The sequence below is a fragment of the Synchiropus splendidus genome, chromosome 3 (assembly GCF_027744825.2).
Source record: "Synchiropus splendidus isolate RoL2022-P1 chromosome 3, RoL_Sspl_1.0, whole genome shotgun sequence".
Taxonomy (NCBI): domain Eukaryota; kingdom Metazoa; phylum Chordata; class Actinopteri; order Syngnathiformes; family Callionymidae; genus Synchiropus; species Synchiropus splendidus.
Window position 1 is genome coordinate 30,468,285 of NC_071336.1, and position 21,167 is coordinate 30,489,451.

Below are 21,167 nucleotides of genomic sequence, written 5' to 3' on the forward strand. Positions count from 1 at the left end.
AACCATAATTAATAATGTCTTCTCCACTACACACTCCACAGTATGTCTCTATCAGTCCTGAGTTTGACTCTCAGATGTTCCTCATCCACACACTCAACACTCCATTTGAACTCTTGACCAACTTGAGTTACGAGATCCCGGGTTTTCCTCGGACACACCGTCATTAGAGGTCATTATGTGACACTGTGACTCATTGGAATAAAGTATAAATGGCAGTTAGACTCTCGTCTTGACTCTCAGTAACTGACTGGTGATGTCAGAGTAAATAATCAACTGGTCAGCCACAATGTTTGTGTCCAGAGACCAAGTCATTCAATCAATGTTCTTCTGTTCTGCTTCTGTTTGTAGCTTTTAGACGGAACAGATTATCAAATAGAGAAACTACAAGTTTATAACAGTGCTGGACTGATCTTTCTCAGGATGAATTCTCTTTATTTTCTCCTGCCATTTCTTCACACTTGTATCTCTCAAAAGGTAAGTCAATATTTCCTTCTTATTCATTTTTCATTTTTCTTCAACGTTTTCAAAATTTAATTAAACTGCTTGTTCATTTATTTTGTCCCCATTTGTAAAATTCCTCGTCTATTGATCAACTTTGTTTTAAGCTTGCTGCTTCCAGAAACAACTAATTTGACACATTAAATAACCGTGAATTTAAGGTATTCTCTTGCTTGTTTTACTCAGGATATCTTCCAGAGCAGGTCACCCGAGCAGATACCTGTCGCCTTAAACCTCTCAGCAATCAGCCAGCCCAGCTCTCCAGCCATTAACTGTAGCAGCGAAGCTGAGTTCCTGGCTTCCAATGAGTGCAGGTAAATACATTAGTGTTCAACAGTGCACAGGTGACTCCCAAACTCTTTCTTTGAAATCCTGACATGTTTATCCTGGCAGTGTGATCTCACTGTGACTAAGTGTGAACTTGGTAACTGTTAACCGGGCAGTGATTCTCATGACTTCCTTCCAGTCACTCCCTCTACACAATGTTTATTTTTTCATCTCAACCCCGACAAGTTGTGTCTGTCTTGCAGTCCCTCTCTTCATTTGTGTGTTGTCAGGTTGACGCGAGAGTCTTGCGACACCGTCTTTTGCCCTCCGTGGCAGCGCTGCATTCAGGGACGATGTGCCTGTAAACTGCCGTATATGTGTACTACACACAATGTCAAGCCAGTGTGCGGTCGAGATCAGACAAGCTATCGCTCGTTTTGCCAGGTACGGCCTTCATCATGTCCATGTCTGGGATGAGAGTTTGTGGACTGTCCTTATATAATTTTAAGAAAGTGCTTCTATCGCTTGTTGGCACCCACTATCTCAGGGGTCAGGAACCTTTTTGATTGAGAGAGCCAAAAAACCTACATATTTAATCCCATGAGAGCCATATACTGTATTTAGAATACAACTAAGTGGAATAGGAAGAGCAACAATTTCAGAGTATAATAAGACTCAGAATTGATATTTTTATAACTATTTTATTTGATAGTAAAGTCATATTTATGTCAGTTGAACATTGTTCTACAGCATGTCTACTAGTGATTATTGTACTTTATATTTTAAACGCTGCGATGAGTGCACCATACCCATTGGCTTCTTGACAACAGTACAGCTCATTCATTCAATTCCGCTGTTACTGGTATTGTACGATACCAAGCTGTAGTGTAGGGTTAATGAGGGTTCATGACACAGTGTCCTGACTTTCAGAAGCCACCAGATGGCACTGTCTGTAAAATGTTTAGACTTGCACAGATAATTAAATAAAGCCTCACATCAAAAACACATCTAAACCAAGAGCGCCATCGAGTGGCCTCTGAAAATTAGGACACTGTTTCATCGACCTTGCAATAGTGATTCATGATACCTCATCTATCCATCACTACCAAGTAGCATTAGTCCCAGCACTCTCAACAGTAAGCTCAGTTACTGTCACTGAAATAGTTTGTGACAGCTTGAGTTGGGCTTTTCACAAATCCAGTATATCAGTGAAAGCATATCCCGGCAACGATACAGTCGTCCAGGTGACGACGTCTCAAGTGTTATGTTCTAGCCTGATGTTTCAGAAGCAGACTGCTCTCTTTGAATGAGAAATGACATCTTCCCTCACGTGACTGTCACCACCAGGCAATGGCCATGTCGTGCCGGACCAAGGAATCAGTCATGTCCCACTTTGCTGAAACCTGTGAAGGTTTGACTTCATAATCAATCCAATTCAGAAGTCAACGTCAGTGTCTTACCTCTTTGCATCTCACCACAGATAACGGTCCCGTGTTCAGAACCTCCATCGATCCAGACACCGGACTCGTCACAGTATTTGTCCCCGACAGCAACTCTCCTGGTGGCGGACAGAATCTGTTGGTCTGTAAGAAATATTGGAAAATGGCAGAAGTAAATGTGGCCTGCAGGGAAAACGGAAGCCCACTGTAAGGAGATATGTCACGACTTATTGTCTGTTTTAAACAAGTATGATGGCTGTATATATATATATATATATATATATATATATTCACCTCCACCATCGAGGTTCAGTGATGGTCGGGGTTTGAAAAGAAAAGTGTGTTTTGAACACTACTGCCTCCTACTGTTCTATTAAGCTCATTGCTATCTGTGATATGTCACGTTGATGAAATGATTCATTTAACATAAGTGCAATGTACCAATCTTGGGGGAGAAATCACAATGCTGGTGGAAATGAGCTGCTTGCCAGAGGGCTGCGCTCTCTGAGTGTGTTTCTTGGCATTAAAGTTTCACTGTGTTTGTCTACAGTGGTGGCGCATCTGTTGGTTACAAGCTCTATCACTCACTGACCCCGCAGCACCAGAACAAAAGCTTCCCCACACATTGTGTGTCTATACGATGCCAAGGCTACGAGAACTCCCTGGCCGAGTGTGTCATACATAACAAGGTGTGGAATGATCCTGATCGGAGGGTCGCCACAGCAACCTGTTACAACATGACTCAGAAAACAGGTGAGAAAGTTCCACTGACTTGTTTTTCAGTTCCTTGCTGATGACTGAAAACATTCAGGTGCAAATTTGATTGTGCTTATTTCAACTTTTCATTTCAGAGACGTGTAGCTTCAAGTGCGCCAATGCGAAGCTTGTGCCAATGAATCATACGTGCGATGGAATCGACCACTGCGGTGACCTCAGCGATGAGATGTGCTGCAAAAGTAACACACCACTGATGGCTGAAGCTCCATCTCATGCATGCGACTGATGTTTTGCTCATGTCAGAATGCAGGAACAAAGCTTTCCGATGCAAGACTGGAGTCTGTGTGTCTCAAGATGCTCTCTTGGACCAACAGATCGACTGTCTGGATGGTGAAGATGAGTCAACAAAACAGCTGAAGGGTCAGTGTCACAACTTCTCCAAGCATGTTGGTTGTTTGAATTTGTAATTAAGTGTCAATAATCTTATGCCCACAGAACCAGGCCCTCTTTCACGTTTGCCCCAAAATACAGGTTTTCTATGACCTCAAAGTGTATGTGTACTCGATTCATGTTCATCACATATTTATTAATCTTCTCATTCTTCCAGAATATACTTCTCCCCGAAACGGTATGTATCTGCTTTTTGCATGGAAAAGAGTTTCTCAATATCAGAGGCGGAAATTTACATTCCCAGAGACAGGCTGTCCAATTTACTGCATCAAGTAAAGATCATTTCAAGGGTTTTCTGTGTCATCTTTTCTCTGGAAAAGATTAAATAGAGACATTTGTGAAGATAACATACAAAATATGAAGATAAGAAGATTTATAGTCAATTAATAAATATGGAGTATGGAAGCAAAAATAAAATATAAAATGATTGAAAGACACAATAATTACCAGGTTAAAAAAATACTATCTGTAAAAGGAACTAGAAATTCATGGGATAGCCCCAAAAATAAGTGTTAAAAATCATAATAAACGCACTATGGTTCACTCAAGGTTGATGTAATGATGAATTAAGAAACAAAAATGGGAAAAAGAGAAAAAACAAGACTTTGTCCTTGAATAGAAATATATGAAAGTGAGACATTTGTCTGCACTCATTTGTTTATGCGAACTGAACAACTCCAAAACTGACAGATGTATTTTAATGAAACCAACAGGGTTGGTTTGAAATGAGGGATAATGATTTGATTTGGTTATGGTTCTGTTGGTTTGTTTGGATTAACGGAAGATTTTCAATGAGACGATGGCACATCCGGTCACATGACTAGCTGCAATTAAAACTGTTTAAAAAAAACCATACAATTGAATCACTGCAGTAAATTAACTTGTTTGTTATGGTGACAAAATGTGAATTTAACAAGGTTTTGAAAGTTTTATTTTTCATCAGCCTGCGCCGTGTCGCTACTGCCGTTTGCAGTCCGATTGAGCTCATTGTACTGGAAATATTATGAACATTAAATATGAAGAAATCCATGTACGGAACTAATAACGGGTTAAAAATGTGGTGTAACTGTCCAAATGCCTCTCGGTTTCAATGAGCAGTAATGTAGTCAGTTGAACAAACTTCAGCCTTTGTTAATGTTTTGAACCACCTTAAATGTTCCTACTTGTGTGTAGAAACCGCCATCAACCGGGCTCATCTGGAGTCCCGCCTCTATTGCGGGCGTCCCAACACCACCACTGTCCACAATGAAGAGATGGATAAGAGACAGAGCAGATTCAAGCGAGTGGTTGGAGGGACTCCTGCCAATCCGGTCAGTGCCAATTCAACATATCTGTTGAAGCTGGGCCTCTGTGTTGCCTCAACTGTTGCCATGTGAATGGACAGACTCAGATCCAGTGGCAGGTGGCGCTGCAGGAGGACAAGAAGATCGACTGTGGTGGAGCTTATATTGGAGGGTGCTGGGTGCTCACGGCGGCCCACTGTGTCAGGTAGAGCGGTGGGTGGGAGCAGCTGTTGAGTCCACATTCACTGGTGTGTTTTCCAGGCCGAACCCCACCTTGTTCCGGGTGAAATTCTCTCTGTGGTTGAAGTGGGAGCCTCAAGGTACAACAGATATCGTCCCAGTCCAGGAGATCATCATCCATCCACAGTCTGTAGCCCAGCAGTGACAAGGAACTGGAAGGTCATCAGAAGGTCATTAACACCAGTGATGCACTGCAGGTACGACGCTGCCACATACCAGAATGACATCGCCTTGGTGAAGCTGAAGGCCCTTCCGCAAGACAAGAAAAAATGTTTTGTGGACAACCCAGCCATCAGCGCCGTGTGTGTCCCGTGGACCACCAAGCTGTTTCAGCCCTCACACAACTGCAGCATCTCAGGGTGGGGACGAAATGCAGGTTCGCATCCATCGCAGTCAGAGTCTTCACTTTCACACACACACTCTTCTTCACATTTGCGTATGTGTAGCATATATGCAAACATTTGGTCCAATTGGTTTTGTAGAAGGACAAACTGCACGAGTGTTGCTCTGGGCAAAGGTCACCCTCTTTGACAACTGCCAAAGGTTCTACGGGGATCGCTTCAAACCAGGCATGATGTGTGCAGGTGGGTACAGATCCAGCTTAACTTTAACTTAACTAACTTAACTTTGTGGTCGGAGGGCTTGAGTTGGACACACACGATCGAATGTGTTCATCTATGTGTCACCTTCAAAAGCTGTTCATCGCTTCCGCCAATGAGATTATGAATCCTCCATCTGCCAATTAGATATGGAAGCATTTGTCACTTTCTGTTGAGAGCCACTGTAGAATAGTTTTGGAGGTTTTACTCATTCATTCCCTGCAGAGTGGCCTCTTCTGCGGCTCTGAGCTGTGTTATTGGAACTCCATCTGCTGTTCAATTGAGCTTGTTGCACTCAACAAGACTGGCTGCCATTTGGCTGAGTCTGCTTCTCCGGGCTGGGATTCAGGACTCTCAGTGAGGAAAGGAGTCAGAAAAAGGATGTTCATGTGATAACAATTGATGATGAGGAAGTACAGATGGTGTTGAGTAGAACATTTCCTGAAAGGTTTGCGGAATATCAGCACTTTCACAGGATTTATTTTGCTATCTAACCATCCACCCAGATCGGTTGTTTTCTTGGTGACAACCCTCTTATGAAACGTTTGGAGGCGCCAATGTCCTTGGAATCGGCTGCCTTTTGAACTGAAGAATCATCTCTTTGGTCTCACTTTGTTGTTAGTAAATTCAATCACTTTATTATTTCATTTTGGGGTCTTTTTAGTGTTTTAATGACAAAGAATATTTATCTTTCTATGCCAAGATCTATTTTTATACCGCGGCGCTCACCGTTCAATGAAAAATCCTGAGGCACACCACCAAAGCAATGGTGCTAAATCAAAAGTCCTGTTGAAAATCACTTTCAATTTGTGAAAATATTTTGCTTAAAAAGTACAAAAAAATATCAGTTGAAAAAATCTCTCCAGAAAAGGGTCTGCAGTAAATTTAAAAAAATCATGCTTTATTTAGTTTAAATTACTGTTTCAATTTTATTACAATCACGTGTATTTTTTAGACTAACTTGCAAGTTTCTGGTCAAGGTGTTTGTCCTAAAGAAGAAAAAAAATCAGACAATTTAGACCAAATAACAAACAAACAAATGAAGTGAGACGTCACATTAGCTCTGTTAGCTCTGCAGTGCAGACAGTCTTTGGCGTTGCGGGACCGAAGCGGACCACTCCATCATTCTGTCACGACGGTGTGTGGTCAAGTTAGAGGCGCATCGGGTTTAGAAGCAATTCGAAGCTGCACGTTTGACCGGCTTCTTCGCTGTGAGTTTGAGTGAGAAGAGGAGCACCGCATATGATGAATGAATCAACGCGTCATTCTTTCTATAGTGTATAGAAAGAATGTGAACGAATCCGAGTCATCGCCTTTCGTTGGTAGCTTGTCAGTATATTCTTATTGTTCATGATTTAAAGCCATCATATCGTTCACCTCTATCTCCGGAAAAATGAGGTGAAACTGGATAATTTCCGGTGCGGTACATGAGGCCTCATCAGCCGAACACTACCTTTTATCATCACATACCAGTTTGAGTTGAAAAAAGTGCAATATCAATACCTATTCTTTTGTCGCAGAAACACACCGAGGTTGCCTTTATCTTCACAATGTTCACGTGATTTTTGCACATGTAGGTGACCTTGCGGGCAGCGTGGACTCCTGCCAGGGCGACAGCGGGGGTCCCCTGGTGTGCGAGGATGAGCTGGGTGTGTCCTACCTGTGGGGCATCGTGAGCTGGGGGGAACGGTGTGGTCAGCCGGGCTTCCCCGGAGTTTACACCCAGGTAAAGTCCACGTGAGTGGCTTCCCTCTATGGTGCGTCAGTTACACAGACCTGTGTTTCCCCGTCAGGTGGCCCACTACTTTGAATGGATCAGGGGTCACACCGGGTGGCCTGCTGTGACAAAGTACAATTCCTGACCTCTCACAGATTTTATGGATGATTTCAGTGCAGATTCATCTGTAAGTACAATAAACATTTGCATTTCCATGAAAATATTTTTGACGTAAAGCCTGGGAGTAAGATCTCAGTCTGATCACATATAACTTGGTGTACTAAATATGGCCTAGCAGCACATTTAGAGTTCAGGAGGATTCATCACATTTGAAACGATGAAAAGCATCACAGGATCAGGATCACACCTGATTTGCCTGCTTTGTTGATTTTCTGGAGGCTTAGTGACTTTTGAGGAAATACCTCCCTGGAGAAATGTTTAGAAACCTTTGTGAATGTCATTTAGTTGGGTCTTTGGACTTGACTAGTTTATCTGCACATAGCTGTGTATTTTATGTACCCCATAGTTGGGTATTACTTTCACAAGACAGTGAAGATAAATCACGTTTTGTCAGTAGAGTTAAATAACTAAAATAAATAAAAATGACAAACCAAGAATGTCTGACTTGGAGAGTTCCTCCGTGGAAAGACAGCTGCAGTTAGTTCAACCCATGAGCCACGTTTTGAAACCTGGTCAATACAGTCTCCAGCTGCTCCAGTCGGTGCTGGAGCTCCTCCTGCATGCTGCATAGAGCAGGTGGACCACAAACTTAATGTTATCATCGGTTAAAAATGAAATGAGATGGGCCTGAGAGCCCCATTAATATTCCACCTCCATGTAGAGAATAACTACCATCTTCGTGTTATTTAAGATTTTTATTATCGTGGTATTTTCCATGTCATTCCAACAATTTTCAATACAATTTAATATCCCAAAACATCTTCTTTTTTGTCCAAATATCTACAGGACCCCGGCCTGGTGTCAAGTGGGTGCATTTGCTTCCCGTCATTGCCACCCAAAACTCTGCTGGACTCCCTCTCAAAGAGCTCTGCATTTCAGGAAGAAAATAAAAATGTACTCACTACTTTACACACACATCAGAGATCCTTTGACTTAAAATCTTAAAAACAAATTGGGCAACTGATCTGAATATTATAATCAATGTGGGAACGTTGTTGACATCATTTTTCTTAGGATGCTCACTGATTAAAACTGTACATAGAATTCACTGGTCAAAATTGAAATGATCAGAATTTAAACCAGATATGAGAACGCATGCTCCGAGCACAGGTCATGACAAAGACAATTTAAAAAACAATACATTTTCTAAGGGAAATGGCACACAGATCCCATCCACACACACAGAGGGAGTTGTTTCCTCATCCTTTTGTCCTCATGGATCCGGCGTCTTTCCGTCACTGTTCCATATACGATACTTTTTGAAACCTGTGAATGCATTGGGAAATGCAGGATCTGTGTCTCCACCTGGACAGCGGCTCTAAATAGTTTCGGAAACGATGACATCACAGCCACGTCTGCCTCAGCTCTGTCATCAAAAGTCGCCACCTCACAACATTATGGAGCAGCAGACGGTTAGTGTGACGCTACCACTATGCACATGGCTAAAATATGACCCAAAAAAAATGGGTAACAAAATTCTTGATACAGCGTTGCCTAGACCACTTTCAGGCAACTGGCTTAGAGATCTAATGACATACTTAACACTGGAAAAAATATGCTTATCGAGGAAAATCAGCTAAACTTGCTAAGATATGTACTTTAATTTGTGGAAAAGGTGGTAACATAATTGTGACGATCTAATTTGAATTGTATGTGAGTATATATAGTCATAAAGTAGTTTTCCTTTCTGTTTTTTGTTTCTGTTTATCATTCTCTTTGTTTGTATATATATATATATATACTGCTCAAAAAAATAAAGGGAACACTAAAGTAACACATTGTAGATCTGAATGTAATATTTTTATTAAATACCTTGGAGGTCTGGATTTGGAGTTATACTCAAAAGTGGAAAAACACACTGATCCAACTTTGATGTAATGTCCTTTAAACAAGTCCAAATGAGGCTCAGTACTGTGTGTGGCCTTTGTGGGTGCAGGAGTTCCTGGTGCACTGATCCCACTGATGCACAAGACACATCACAGCTAGGATGATAACAACAACAACAAACGTGGAGGAATCCCTGGGATGTTTTTCGCTACACAATGTTCAGGGTTTCCACTACTCTGAAAGGACTTGAAATTCTTATAAAATTGAAATTCTTATGCAAATATTTTCAAGACATTAAAAGAGCTTTAGTTTAAATAAGGTGATATAAAAACTTGAATATAGCCACCATCCTGATTTATTGCGCTATTGTCAAACTGATGCAAATTAAACAATATTTCGTTGTTGTGTCCAAAATGTGGCTTCTAGTGACAGATATTCTTATATGATTAAACTGCGATTAATTAATCACAAATTCTCTAATATATATATATATATATATATATATAAATGTGACGGGGCAGGGGTCAAGGGTCACACATCCAGAGTCCACGGCTACAGTGATGGCTGGTTTGTGTTTTTATAGACAAACCTTCTGAAACCAAACATTGCAAGTACATCCCGGCAATGATGCTGATTCCTATCAACAAATAGTTGTTCATTAACATGTCTGTGCTTCTGTGAAGACAAGCTGTTTGTCAAACATCAATGTTGTCCCCTTGAATGATTTCATTTTTTTGTACTGCTCAGGAGAAAGTGCTGACCCAAATGTGTGATGCGTTCTCTAAAGTGCACCCTGCTCTTTCAAAACAGTTGTTATAAGAAGGAACAATGTAGTCACAATATCACAGATAAATTCAGTCTTCCTCTGATCCCAGTGGTTTTCATGGCTTAATCGCTTCACTTCAAAACTGCTATAACAATAACCCATATTGTGCCGGCTTTTAGCTAGGATTTCCCTCAGCCCTTTCCCCTCCTGACACGCCATGTCAGCGACTGGCTTCAAAACTTCAAAAAAGAAGCTGTCATCATCTATTTGTATAATACAGCTATTTGTATAACAAAGCCAAAATAATAAACAGAGATGAAGTCAGTAGCTGTTGCCACAATAACACGCAGCGCAGTTCTCTGCATGGCACCACAGTTTGGGGAGCTGGGGAATGAGCTTTGTGCCAAAAAATGCTAAAATACTTCTCCTGATTAAAAAGATTTAAAAAGCTATGAGTTGGGCTTGGAAACTATTCTTTAAAGTGTGGAACCTCCTTTGATCTGTGTCAAACATCCCATACACATTGTGCTTTCATGCCGCAGTGTCGCAACTCACGCGACGTGAACTGCAAGATTATGGCAGTAAATAAATATGGCAACCAGGCTACAGCTGCAAAAGGGCCGAAAATCTGAAATTTTCTAACATATTCAGTAAAATGACAAAGCGGGAACACCCTTTTCATGGAAACTAGGCACAAATAATCGGACATTTACAGCGTCCTGCAGAGAAAACAGGGCGTCCATTTTGTTCATGTTTTGCAGACGCCCCTCTCGCTAAAAGCCTGCTTCCTTACTAACATTGTAAGGATTGTTGTGTTCCACAGGACCATCTGCATTGCTACTGTCACTGTTCCTCCTCAACATGAAGCATGCCCCCAATTCTCCAGTAGCTCTTATCCTATGACAACACATGTCTGAGTTTGACTCTCATACGTTCTTCGCATTTCTACTCCCAGCTTGACAACTTCAATTATGAGAACCCAGGTTTTCCACAGACAGTTTTTGTGTGACACTGTGACTCATTAGAATAAAGTATAACTGACTCTCATCTTGACTCTCAGTTATTGACTGATGACGTCAGAGTAAATAATCAGCTGGTCAGCCACAATTTTGGGTCCAGACACCAAGTCATTCAACCACTGTGCCAGCTTCTGTTTCTAGCTGTTAGAGACCACCGAAGCTTTTTGTTTTGATAAACCGATTATTAAATAGAGAAACTACAAGTTTATAACAGTGCTGGACTGATCTTTCTCAGGATGAATTCTCTTTATTTTCTCCTGCCATTTCTTCACACTTGTGTCTCTCAAGTGGTAAGTAAATCTTTCCTTCTTATTCAACATTTTTTTAATAGAATTCAAGTGCTCATTCATGTATTTTGTCTCCATTTTTAAACTCCTCTTCTATTGATCAACTTCACCTTAAACTAAGCAGAGTCATCAGTAAGAATTTAAGGTGGTGTTGTGCTTGTTTTACTCAGGATGTCTTCCAGAGCAGGTGGACCCAGCAGATACCAGTCGCCATAAACTGCAGCAGCCAAGCTGAGTTCCTGGCTTCCAATGAGTGCAGGTGAATACATTAGTGTGCAGCTCACACTGTTGCCTCCCAAACTCTTACTTTGAAATCCTGAGAGCTTTATTTTCGCAGTATCCTCCCCATAGACATTTTGTTTTTCATCTCAACTTCAATAAGTTGTGTTTGTCTTGCAGCACTACAGTCCCTCTCTTCATTTGTGTGTTGTCAGGTTGACACGAGAATCTTGTGACACGGTCTTTTGCCCTCCGTGGCAGCGCTGCATTCAGGGACAATGTACCTGTAAACTGCTATATATGTGTGAAACGTGGAACGTCAAGCCTGTTTGCGGAAGAGATAAGAGAAGCTATCTTTCGTTTTGCCAGGTACAACCTTTATCTTGTCCATGTCTTATGAAAGTCTGTGTGGTAAGTGCTTCTATTGCTTGTCCATTCCTCTCCATAATGCTCTATCAAGCACCACTCATGGGCCTTGATATTTACATATGGATCAACCTAAATATTTGGTGGACTTGACTTCACCCTGGTCCACCTGGTAACCTGCCAAACCGTTCTCACTCCCAAAGAGAGCAGCTCCCTTCAAGTGGCTTTTGTGTCCGCATGTTGCTGGGGGGTAAAATGTTTCCCTTCAATTTTCAGAGGCCACTAGATGGCGCTCTTTGTTTAGAAATGATGTGAGGCTTCACTGAATGAGTTGTTCAAGTCCAAACCTTTTGCAGCAGACACCTCCATCTGGTGGCCTCTGAAAATCAGGACAGTGTTTCATGAGACCTCATCAACCCATCGGTTTATAGCAACGTATGTGGCTCTCCTCCTCACTGACGGTGGTGTAGAACTCACCATGACTGAAATGCAAGGCGTATGAGGCCATTTATATACCAAGTGACACACTTTACTATCGTTATATACTATATTGCTATTGCTGTTTTTTATGTGCCAAACATTTCCTGAGGGTATTCCTGTATTATCAATGTGAAAATGACATGATGCCTTACATCTCCATGTATGGAAATGCGATTGTGTCCCCCATGTTGGGCTAAGCACATTTGAGTTACACTTTGGGCTTTTTCCAAGTCCAGTACATCAGTGAAAGCATGTATCCCTGCAGTGATACAGTCGTCCAGGTGCACTCTCAAGTGTCATCTTCCCTCACGTGACTCTGTCTCCACCAGGCAATGGCCATGTCGTGCCGAACCAAGCAGCCAATCATGTCTCACTTTTCTGAAACTTGTGAAGGTTTGACTCCATAATCATTTCCAAATTCAGAAGTCAACATCAGCGTCTCACATCTTTGCATCTCACCACAGTTGACGGTCCCGTGTTCAGTACCTCCATCGATCCAGACACCGGACTCGTCACAGTATTTGTCCCCGACAGCAACTCTCCTGGTGGCGGACAGAATCTGTTGGTCTGTAAGAAATATTGGCAAATGGCGGAAGTAAATGTGGCCTGCAGGGAAAACGGAAGCCCACTGTAAGGAGATATGTCACGACTTATTGTCTGTTTTAAACAAGTATGATGGCTGTATATATATATATATATATATATATATATATATATATATATATATATATATATATATATATATATATATATTCACCTCCACCATCGAGGTTCGGTGATGGTCGGGGTTTGAAAAGAAAAGTGTGTTTTGAACACTACTGCCTCCTGCTGTGTGTCACGTTGATGAAATGATTCATTTAACATAAGTGCAACATACCAATCTTGGGGGAGAAATCACAATGCTGGTGGAAATTAGCTGCTTGCCAGAGGGCTGCGCTCTCTGAGTGTGTTTCTTGGCATTAAAGTTTCACTGTGTTTGTCTACAGTGGTGGCGCATCTGCTGGTTACAAGCTCTATCACTCACTGATCACACAGCACCAGAACAAACGCTTCCCCACACATTGTGTGTCTATACGATGCCAAGGCTACGAGAACTCCCTGGCCGAGTGTGTCATACATGGCAAGGTGCGGAATTATCCTAATCGGAAGATCGCCACAGCAACCTGTTACAACATGACTCAGAAAACAGGTGAGAAAGTTCCGCTGACTTGTTTTTCAGTTCCTTGCTGATGACTGAAAATATTCAGGTGCAAATTAGATTGTGCTTATTTCAACTTTTCATTTCAGAGACGTGTAGCTTCAAGTGCGCCAATGAGAAGCTTGTGCCAATGAGTCATACGTGCGATGGAATCGACCACTGCGGTGACCTCAGCGATGAGATGTGCTGCAAAAGTAACACACCACTGATGGCTGAAGCTCCATCTCATGCATGCGACTGATGTTTTGCTCATGTCAGAATGCAGGAACAAAGCTTTCCGATGCAAGACTGGAGTCTGTGTGTCTCAAGATGCTCTCTTGGACCAACAGATCGACTGTCTGGATGGTGAAGATGAGTCAACAAAACAGCTGAAGGGTCAGTGTCACGACTTCTCCAAGCATGTTGGTTGTTTGAATTTGTAATTAAGTGTCATTAATCTTATGCCCACAGAACAAGGCCCTCTTTCACCTTTCATCCAAAATACAGGTTTTCTATGACCTTGCAGTGTATGTGTACTCGATTCATGTGCATCACATATTTATTAATCTTCTCATTCTTCCAGAATATACTTCTCCCCGGAACGGTATGTATCTGCTTTTTGCATGGAAAAGAGTTTCTGAATACCAAAGGTCGACATTTCCCAGAGACAGGCTGTTGTTAGGGTCCAATTTACTGCATCAAGTAAAGATCATTTCAAGGGTTTTCTGTGTCATCTGGACTGATCTAATCTCTCAAAAGAAGAACATTAAATGGAAACCTTTAAGTGAAAAACAGAATGTAAAGATGGGAGAGGTTAAGTAAAATGTATGAGAGGAAAACACAATATTGGGGATAAAAAATAACTATTGCCACATATTTTAAATACAAATAAATAAAGGGAAATTAAAAGGGACCTATTTACTTACGAGCCAAAAAAGGGTCATTGTCATGGGACAAAATTGAGATGGTCACGGTTACTTTGTCACGTTGATCTCATGCAGGCCGCACTAGCTAAATGCAAGATGTCGAGATTATAGACATTATCAATATGAGGTAGTTTGTTTGGTTCTTAGTTTGATTTTCAATGAGACAAAAGACATATCCAGTCACATGACCAGACCAGCTCCAGTTCCAACAGGAAGAGAACGGACATTTTGCCTGAATAAAACACAACATAGAATGAAATCTCTGTGCTAAATCAACTTTGTCTATAGATGGCAGATGACAAAATGGGTTACACACGTTTTGAAGATTCCAATACATTTCCTGAGGAGCTTCTTCTTCACGCCTCATGGGTCTCTGTTATAGCGGTTCCGTGATGTTACTGCCACCTGCAGTCTGATTGAGTCCATTGCACTTTCGACATTGTGAACACAAAATACGAGGGAAAAATCCGTCTTTGGCTGCAATAACTGGTAAAAACATATGACTCTCCAATTTAATGAGCGGTCACCATGTGACTACCACCAGAGAAAGCATTTCCTGAAGTTACACATTATGATTAATTTCGTTATAAAGTGTAAATTGGTTATAAACAAAGTGGTGCTCAAATCACGCACTGGATTGTTGTGTCAAGCGATCACATTCTGGCATCTGATGAAGCACTTAAAATGAGAGTAAATATACTGCAAACAAAGAACAATTCAAACCACCGCAAATTAATACCAGTTTAAATTGTTCAGCCATTGTTAACGCAGCTTAAGATGTTCCTACTTGTGTGTAGAAACCGCCATCATTCGGGCTCATCTGGAGTCCCGCCTCTATTGTGGGCTTCCCAACACCACCACTGTCCACAATGAAGAGATGGTTCACAGACAGAGCAGATTCAAGCGAGTGGTTGGAGGGACTCCTGCCAAACCGGTCAGTGCCAATTCAACACATCTTTTAGAGCTGGGCCTCTGTGTTGCCTCAACTGTTGCCATGTGAATCGACAGACTCAGATCCAGTGGCAGGTGGCGCTGCAGGAGGACAAGAAGATCAACTGTGGTGGAGCTTATATTGGAGGGTGCTGGGTGCTCACGGCGGCCCACTGTGTCAGGTAGAGCGGTGGGTGGGAGCAGCTGTTGAGTCCACATTCACTGGTGTGTTTTCCAGGCCGAACCCCACCTTGTTCTGGGTGAAATTCTCTCTGTGGATGAAGTCGCGGCCCCAAGATACAACTGATATTGTCTCAGTCCAGGAGATCATCATCCATCCACAGTCTGTAGCCCAGCAGTGACAAGGAACTGGAAGGTCATCAGAAGGTCATTAACACCAGTGATGCACTGCAGGTACGACGCTGCCACATACCAGAATGACATCGCCTTGGTGAAGCTGAAGGCCCTTCCGCAAGACAAGGAAAAATGTTTTGTGGACAACCCAGCCGTCAGCGCCGTGTGTGTCCCGTGGACCACCAAGCTGTTTCAGCCCTCACACAACTGCAGCATCTCAGGGTGGGCACTTAACGCAGGTTCGCATCCATCGCAGTTTTCACTTTCGTTCATGTTCCTCTTCACCATTTGTGAGACCAAGTGCAACAATCCACTGTCGCGCAAAAACATGGGCAGGCAGTTACAGCGCGCTGTCGTTGGTTCTCCCCATGGTCGTGACTCAGTTAACATGAAACGTTTGAAAACATTTGGTTTTGTAGAAGGAGACGGTTCCCAAGTGTTGCACTGGGCAAAGGTCACCCTCATTGACAACTGCCAAACGTTCTACGGGGATCGCTTCAAACCAGGCATGATGTGTGCAGGTGGGTACGGATCCAGCTTAACTTGGACTTTTCTTTGTGGTCAGAGGGCTTGAGTTGGACACACATGATCTAATGTGTTCATCACTACCTCAGCCTCAAATATCTTCAACCAGCCATGTCTTTTGTCATAAACTCTGCTTGTACATGTATTGAATTCACTTTCAGTTATGGACAGATTTGGATGAAGCTGTCAGGATATATGTGTGAAACAGGACAAGGATCGAATGATTCCATTTTGGGAGTGATCTGGATCGCTAACATTGGAAGATTGCGCTGGCGGAAGGTTGACCTTCCTGAGTGGAGTGCTTTTATGCTCAGTCATTTGAGCTTAATCCTGATGCGCTCTCACTCTCCTTTGATCCTGTAAAACACTGAGTTGAATAACTGTGTTCCTTTTATCGTCACAACGTTAAAGTGGTTTTTGTGTAGATGATCCCGAGGGCAGAGTGGACTCCTGCCAGTGGGAGAGCGGGGGTCCCCTGGTGTGCGAGGATGAGCTGGGTGTGTCCTACCTGTGGGGCATCGTGAGCTGGGGGGAACGGTGTGGTCAGCGGAACCTCCCTGGACTTTACACCCAGGTAAAGTCCACGTGAGTGGCTTCCCTCTCTGGTGTGCCAGTTTCACAGACCCGTGTTTCCCTGTCAGGTGGCCCACTACTTTGAGTGGATCAGGGGTCACACCGGGTGGCCTGCTGTGACAAAGTACAATTCCTGACCTCTCACAGATTTTATGGATGATTTCAGTGCAGATTCATCTGTAAGTACAATAAACATTTGCATTTCCACTAAAATATTTATGACGTAAACAGGTTTTATTTGTTGAAGCCGTCTCTTTGTTCAGTCAGAGACTCAACATCAGTCTGGGAGCAAGGGCTCAGTCTCATCACATAACTTCGTCTACTAAATATGGACTCATGATATTTACAGCAAACACGTTGAGATATGACAAGCAGCCTTTGTTGGTCACAGAGAACCATCACATTCGAAGAACATGAAAAAGCATGAAAGAAGAGGGGGGTAGCCAGGGAGGGTCATGATGTGGAGACATTAAGATACTGTAGGTGGTGACCTCTGATGGGAAATGCCAAGAAAAAGAAAGTAAATCTGAGATTTCTCAGATGTGAAGGCAATTGCCAGTTTCCTTCACAACAACAACATGTAATGAGTTACGTTTGAGGGGGGGCATGATCCACCTGCTGCTGCAGTCGAATGGCGCTCCTCAGCCTCCGGAGGTCGCTCTCCACCTGAACACACACACATACAATGTGTGAGATAGTGTCTGGATTTCATGTAACCAAGCGTGAGGTGGAAGAGGTGCAGGTACCAGCGCCAGCTCGCCTTTCAGCCGGTTGTACTGCTCAACATCAAATTTAGCTTTTGTCGCCCTCTGGTGGAAGAAGTGCAGGAACTGTCTGTCTTTCACATCAGGGCAGTAAAACTCCTGAAGGACACGAGGCAGTGAGCGGAGGAGGTGACGACGGATGTCTTCCTTCTCACCTGCTTGGTGAGGACGTAGTAGGCGAAGAACATCATGCTGGTGCTGTAAGTGATGAAGTAGGTGACGGGCTCCATCACGTCCCACGCAAACACGTACCTGTGACACACTCTGCGGCGTTAGGTTCTGAAGAACTGTGTGTGACCAGCGTGTGAGCTCACCAGGTGAGGTAACCAAGGAAACCTCCTTGAAATGACAGGTAGGCAAGCCCCGCCCACGCTAGCACCGAGGCCCGCGACTCAGCCTGCTTAGCCAGCCGTCGCTTCAGCTGATTCAGAAAAGAGGAGTTAAGTAAACCAGCAAAACAAATTTGGATCGGTAAAATTCCCTAATACTTTCACCACACACTGAACAGAAATCATGTTTTATAGATAGTCGAAAAACTCGTGTTGCTAGAAACCAGGAATGTAACTGAAAAAAAAAAACATCATGAAGCAACCAAGAATGTTGGAGGCCCAGTTCCACTGAGAAAAGCCGGCTGTAGTTCGGCAAAGAAAGCTCAACCCAACACCGACGTTTTGAAACCCGGGTCAGTACCGTCTCCAGCGGCTCCAGTCGGTGCCGGAGCTCCTCCTGCTGGATCATCAGCTCGTGATGCTTGCTGTGAAGCTTCTGTGGGAGGTTCAGAGCCGTGTGGAGCAGGTGGACCACATACTTCATGTCATCCACGGCCAAAACGTGTTCGTGAGACTGGCCTGAGAGAGAGACTCGTCTTTAGCTTCTATAAAATTCCACCTGTTGTTGTTGTTAATGATGATCGTCAACCACACATTTTATCCTGAATCTCAAATTGATGGTGCTTTCAAAAATGTTTATTTTATTTTATTATTCATTTCATTCGTGATTTAAAATTGTAATTTGAAATTGACATTGAATATTATAGTATTTCCTGCTCATGGAATTTAGATTTCTTTTCCACATCATGTCTTTCAAAATTAATAAAATGTCATTTATAATTAAGAGCTTAAAATATATTTTTCTTATTATCATTCACATCACTGTGTTATACGGTGTTTACTTTTTAAATTATATTCTTCAAAAATACTTTAACGTTCATCTAACCCTAATCTTTCAGTTGTAGAATTATGTTGTATAATCTTGTTTATTTCAATGCTTTCACCTTCTAGTAAAAAAAGAAGAAAAAGCTTTATTGTCCTACTTTATGGATTATTGTACCTCAGATTTATATTATTTACATTTAAATATCTGTTTCTTTTTTTTGTCTAGAGCTAAAACCTTGCACCTTGTTGTTATTTACACTAATCTGATCTGTCTCTGACCACGTACCTTGTCCTGGGGAACGGACCTCATATGTGACTTCATTGACAACCAGCTGGAAGTTTTCTTGTAGAACAGTCTCCATGAAGGTGCACGACGAGATCCTCTCTCCATCTGAGGAACCAAACAAAAGCTCTTCTTCAGTGAAAACGAAGGTCAGGACTCTAGCGATGGACTTGGTCCTTCGATTTGAAGTTTCACCTCCTGTCAGCAAGGTGGCGCTGCGCACTGCCGAGTCCTTGGCTGTGATGTCCTGCAGCAGGTCTCCCACTGTGGTCAGCATGGGCGTAAGCGTGAAGTCGTGCTTCCTGCCCGTCGGCAGACGCACTGACAGAACCGGACGACCAAACCTGTGTCGCACCACCGCGTCTAGACAGCACATTTTCAGTGAAGACAGTTTGTAATTATCTTTAAAAAGATGCTGGTTGCACAACAAACCTGTGGATGCAGGCTGACTGCTGAAGCCAGAAACTGAAGTGGACCAGACTGGACGGAACTGAGCGAGAAAGGAGAGTCATAAGAGCCACGATGGAAAAATGCAGGCAGCTCGGAATATAAACAGAATAAATATAAATATCCTATATCAACAGCAAACACGCAGAGTCACCAGTTGAACTGCTTGTTTTCTGGAGGAAGTTTTGACCTCTGCGCCTGGACTGCTGCCCCCACGACCCCTCGGATCAGGGCACCACCATGACAGCGGTCTATCAAGATGTGTTCAGGCCTCAGAGCTCGCTGTGATGGGCGTGTGTGCGTTTAGGATGCGACCGGTCAACCTCCTCCTGAGGTGCCGGACTCTTTCGTTAGCCTCAACATAGCAACATTTCTCAGAAAAACAAACGTTCTGACGGCTAATCCTCCACTGCCGAAGTTGCATGAGTGAAAAGTGGAGGAAACAGAAAGTAAACTATTCGCTAGAAGTTGGAGATCAGGAACTCACAGTGACGATTCGGAGTCTCGGTGATGGACATAACGCCAATCGGCCCAGAAGCCTGGAAACCACCATGATTCCAGCAGAAAAACACGCGAAGATTCCTTTCGGTGTCGTAAAAAAGGGTTTCAAGTATTTGTGGGGCGAGTAGAAACAGGTTTCCTGACAGTGATTCACAGGAAGTTAACTCTTTCCTGGCTGCTTCCGCCAAAACAGAGCTTAGAAATGTTTTAATAGTTTTCTGAGCACTCCGTCTTTGATCAAAGTTTGAGAAAACTGAGATTATGTTTGCAGCGGATTCAATGCGAACTTAAAAAAAAGAGGCGACTCGACTGTTGTTGTTCAGCTCGTGCAGTTCTCTTATTCTTCTTCAGGGGGCGCTCTAGGGCAACTATTGGAATCTTCACATATCAGCACACGAACAAAAAATGCGAAGAAGAAGAACAACTGTTCAAGCGGAAACTACATATAAAGTTATGCAAGTTTCTGGCGAATACACTGATGCATTTCAGATTGAACAATAGAGTTCACACGACAGCAAATGACACCAACATATATCACATAAATGGTATAAAATTGATATTTATCTCTAAACATTTCCAAAACACGGCTGAGGAATTCAATTAGGAGGTCGCATCATATGCTAAAGCTGTTACAATACATGGTTTTTGAACATTTTTAAATAATAATGAATGAATAAAATAGAGGTTTACACATGTGGATGTCAGTAAGAGTGAGTATACAATGACAAAAAGTGAGCAACAAGGGATTTTGTAACCTAGGTTTACATTTACTTTTTTTTTTTCATTTAATATGGGGGGCGACAAGGAAACGCACCACTTGTTCTGCTCCTCTTGTGAGGGGAAGGATGATGCAAACTGTCAGCCACCAGTCTGCCATTATCTCTCTGGGACTCTGCAACGGTGCAGTTTATGCAACAAGCTTTTTGTGTGTGTAGATGAATGGAACAGCCAGCAGCCTCGATACCTGCTGTTGGATGGGTTTCATCTCTAGAACTTTCTGTCCGCAGGCCTCGATTGTGACATTATTCTATTTGAGTTTTCACGTCAAGTCAAATACATTTTTCTATTCGCTGTTGCCCAATTTTCATTCAAACCTCTGATGGTATGTTTCCTCAGGTACATTTGAACCCTCTTTTAGTTCATGTTTCAGACTCAATAGATACTTTGAATTACTTTATT

At 42.6% G+C, this 21,167-nt stretch overlaps 3 protein-coding genes across 4 annotated transcripts; 2 read left to right on the forward strand and 1 right to left on the reverse strand.

Annotated features, from left to right (window-relative positions):
- The first annotated feature begins 225 nt into the window (after nt 1–225).
- Nucleotides 226–8,299, forward strand: LOC128755348 (complement factor I-like). Its single transcript, XM_053858681.1, has 18 exons — nt 226–474; nt 685–812; nt 1,056–1,209; nt 2,113–2,176; nt 2,246–2,411; nt 2,755–2,957; nt 3,056–3,160; nt 3,225–3,341; nt 3,417–3,452; nt 3,529–3,549; nt 4,545–4,681; nt 4,756–4,859; nt 4,916–5,020; nt 5,092–5,270; nt 5,377–5,478; nt 7,071–7,219; nt 7,287–7,397; nt 8,177–8,299. Exons 1-17 carry the CDS (start codon nt 421–423, stop codon nt 7,353–7,355), a joined length of 1,893 nt encoding a protein of 630 aa, XP_053714656.1. The 5' UTR covers nt 226–420; the 3' UTR covers nt 7,356–7,397; nt 8,177–8,299.
- Nucleotides 8,300–9,330: 1,031 nt separating this feature from the next.
- On the forward strand, nt 9,331–17,818 carry LOC128755350 (complement factor I-like). 2 transcript variants are annotated; one of them, XM_053858683.1, is made up of 18 exons: nt 9,331–11,292; nt 11,460–11,548; nt 11,724–11,877; nt 12,684–12,747; nt 12,819–12,984; nt 13,341–13,543; nt 13,642–13,746; nt 13,811–13,927; nt 14,003–14,038; nt 14,115–14,135; nt 15,255–15,391; nt 15,466–15,569; nt 15,626–15,730; nt 15,802–15,980; nt 16,161–16,262; nt 16,692–16,840; nt 16,908–17,018; nt 17,690–17,801. In XM_053858683.1, the coding sequence occupies exons 1-17, from the start codon at nt 11,239–11,241 to the stop codon at nt 16,974–16,976; spliced, it is 1,854 nt and encodes a 617-aa protein (XP_053714658.1). In that variant the 5' UTR covers nt 9,331–11,238; the 3' UTR covers nt 16,977–17,018; nt 17,690–17,801. The 2 variants fall into 2 exon arrangements, with proteins under 2 accessions (XP_053714658.1, XP_053714657.1); XM_053858682.1 differs by having other exon boundaries at nt 16,908–17,818.
- On the reverse strand, nt 14,323–20,286 carry LOC128755351 (calcium uniporter regulatory subunit MCUb, mitochondrial-like). The gene is made up of 9 exons (XM_053858684.1): nt 19,975–20,286; nt 19,473–19,530; nt 19,236–19,403; nt 19,044–19,148; nt 18,294–18,451; nt 17,918–18,024; nt 17,759–17,855; nt 17,586–17,702; nt 14,323–17,505 (listed from the first exon to the last, which is right to left on the reverse strand). The coding sequence occupies exons 1-9, from the start codon at nt 20,038–20,040 to the stop codon at nt 17,428–17,430; spliced, it is 954 nt and encodes a 317-aa protein (XP_053714659.1). The 5' UTR covers nt 20,041–20,286; the 3' UTR covers nt 14,323–17,427.
- Nucleotides 20,287–21,167: the final 881 nt, after the last annotated feature.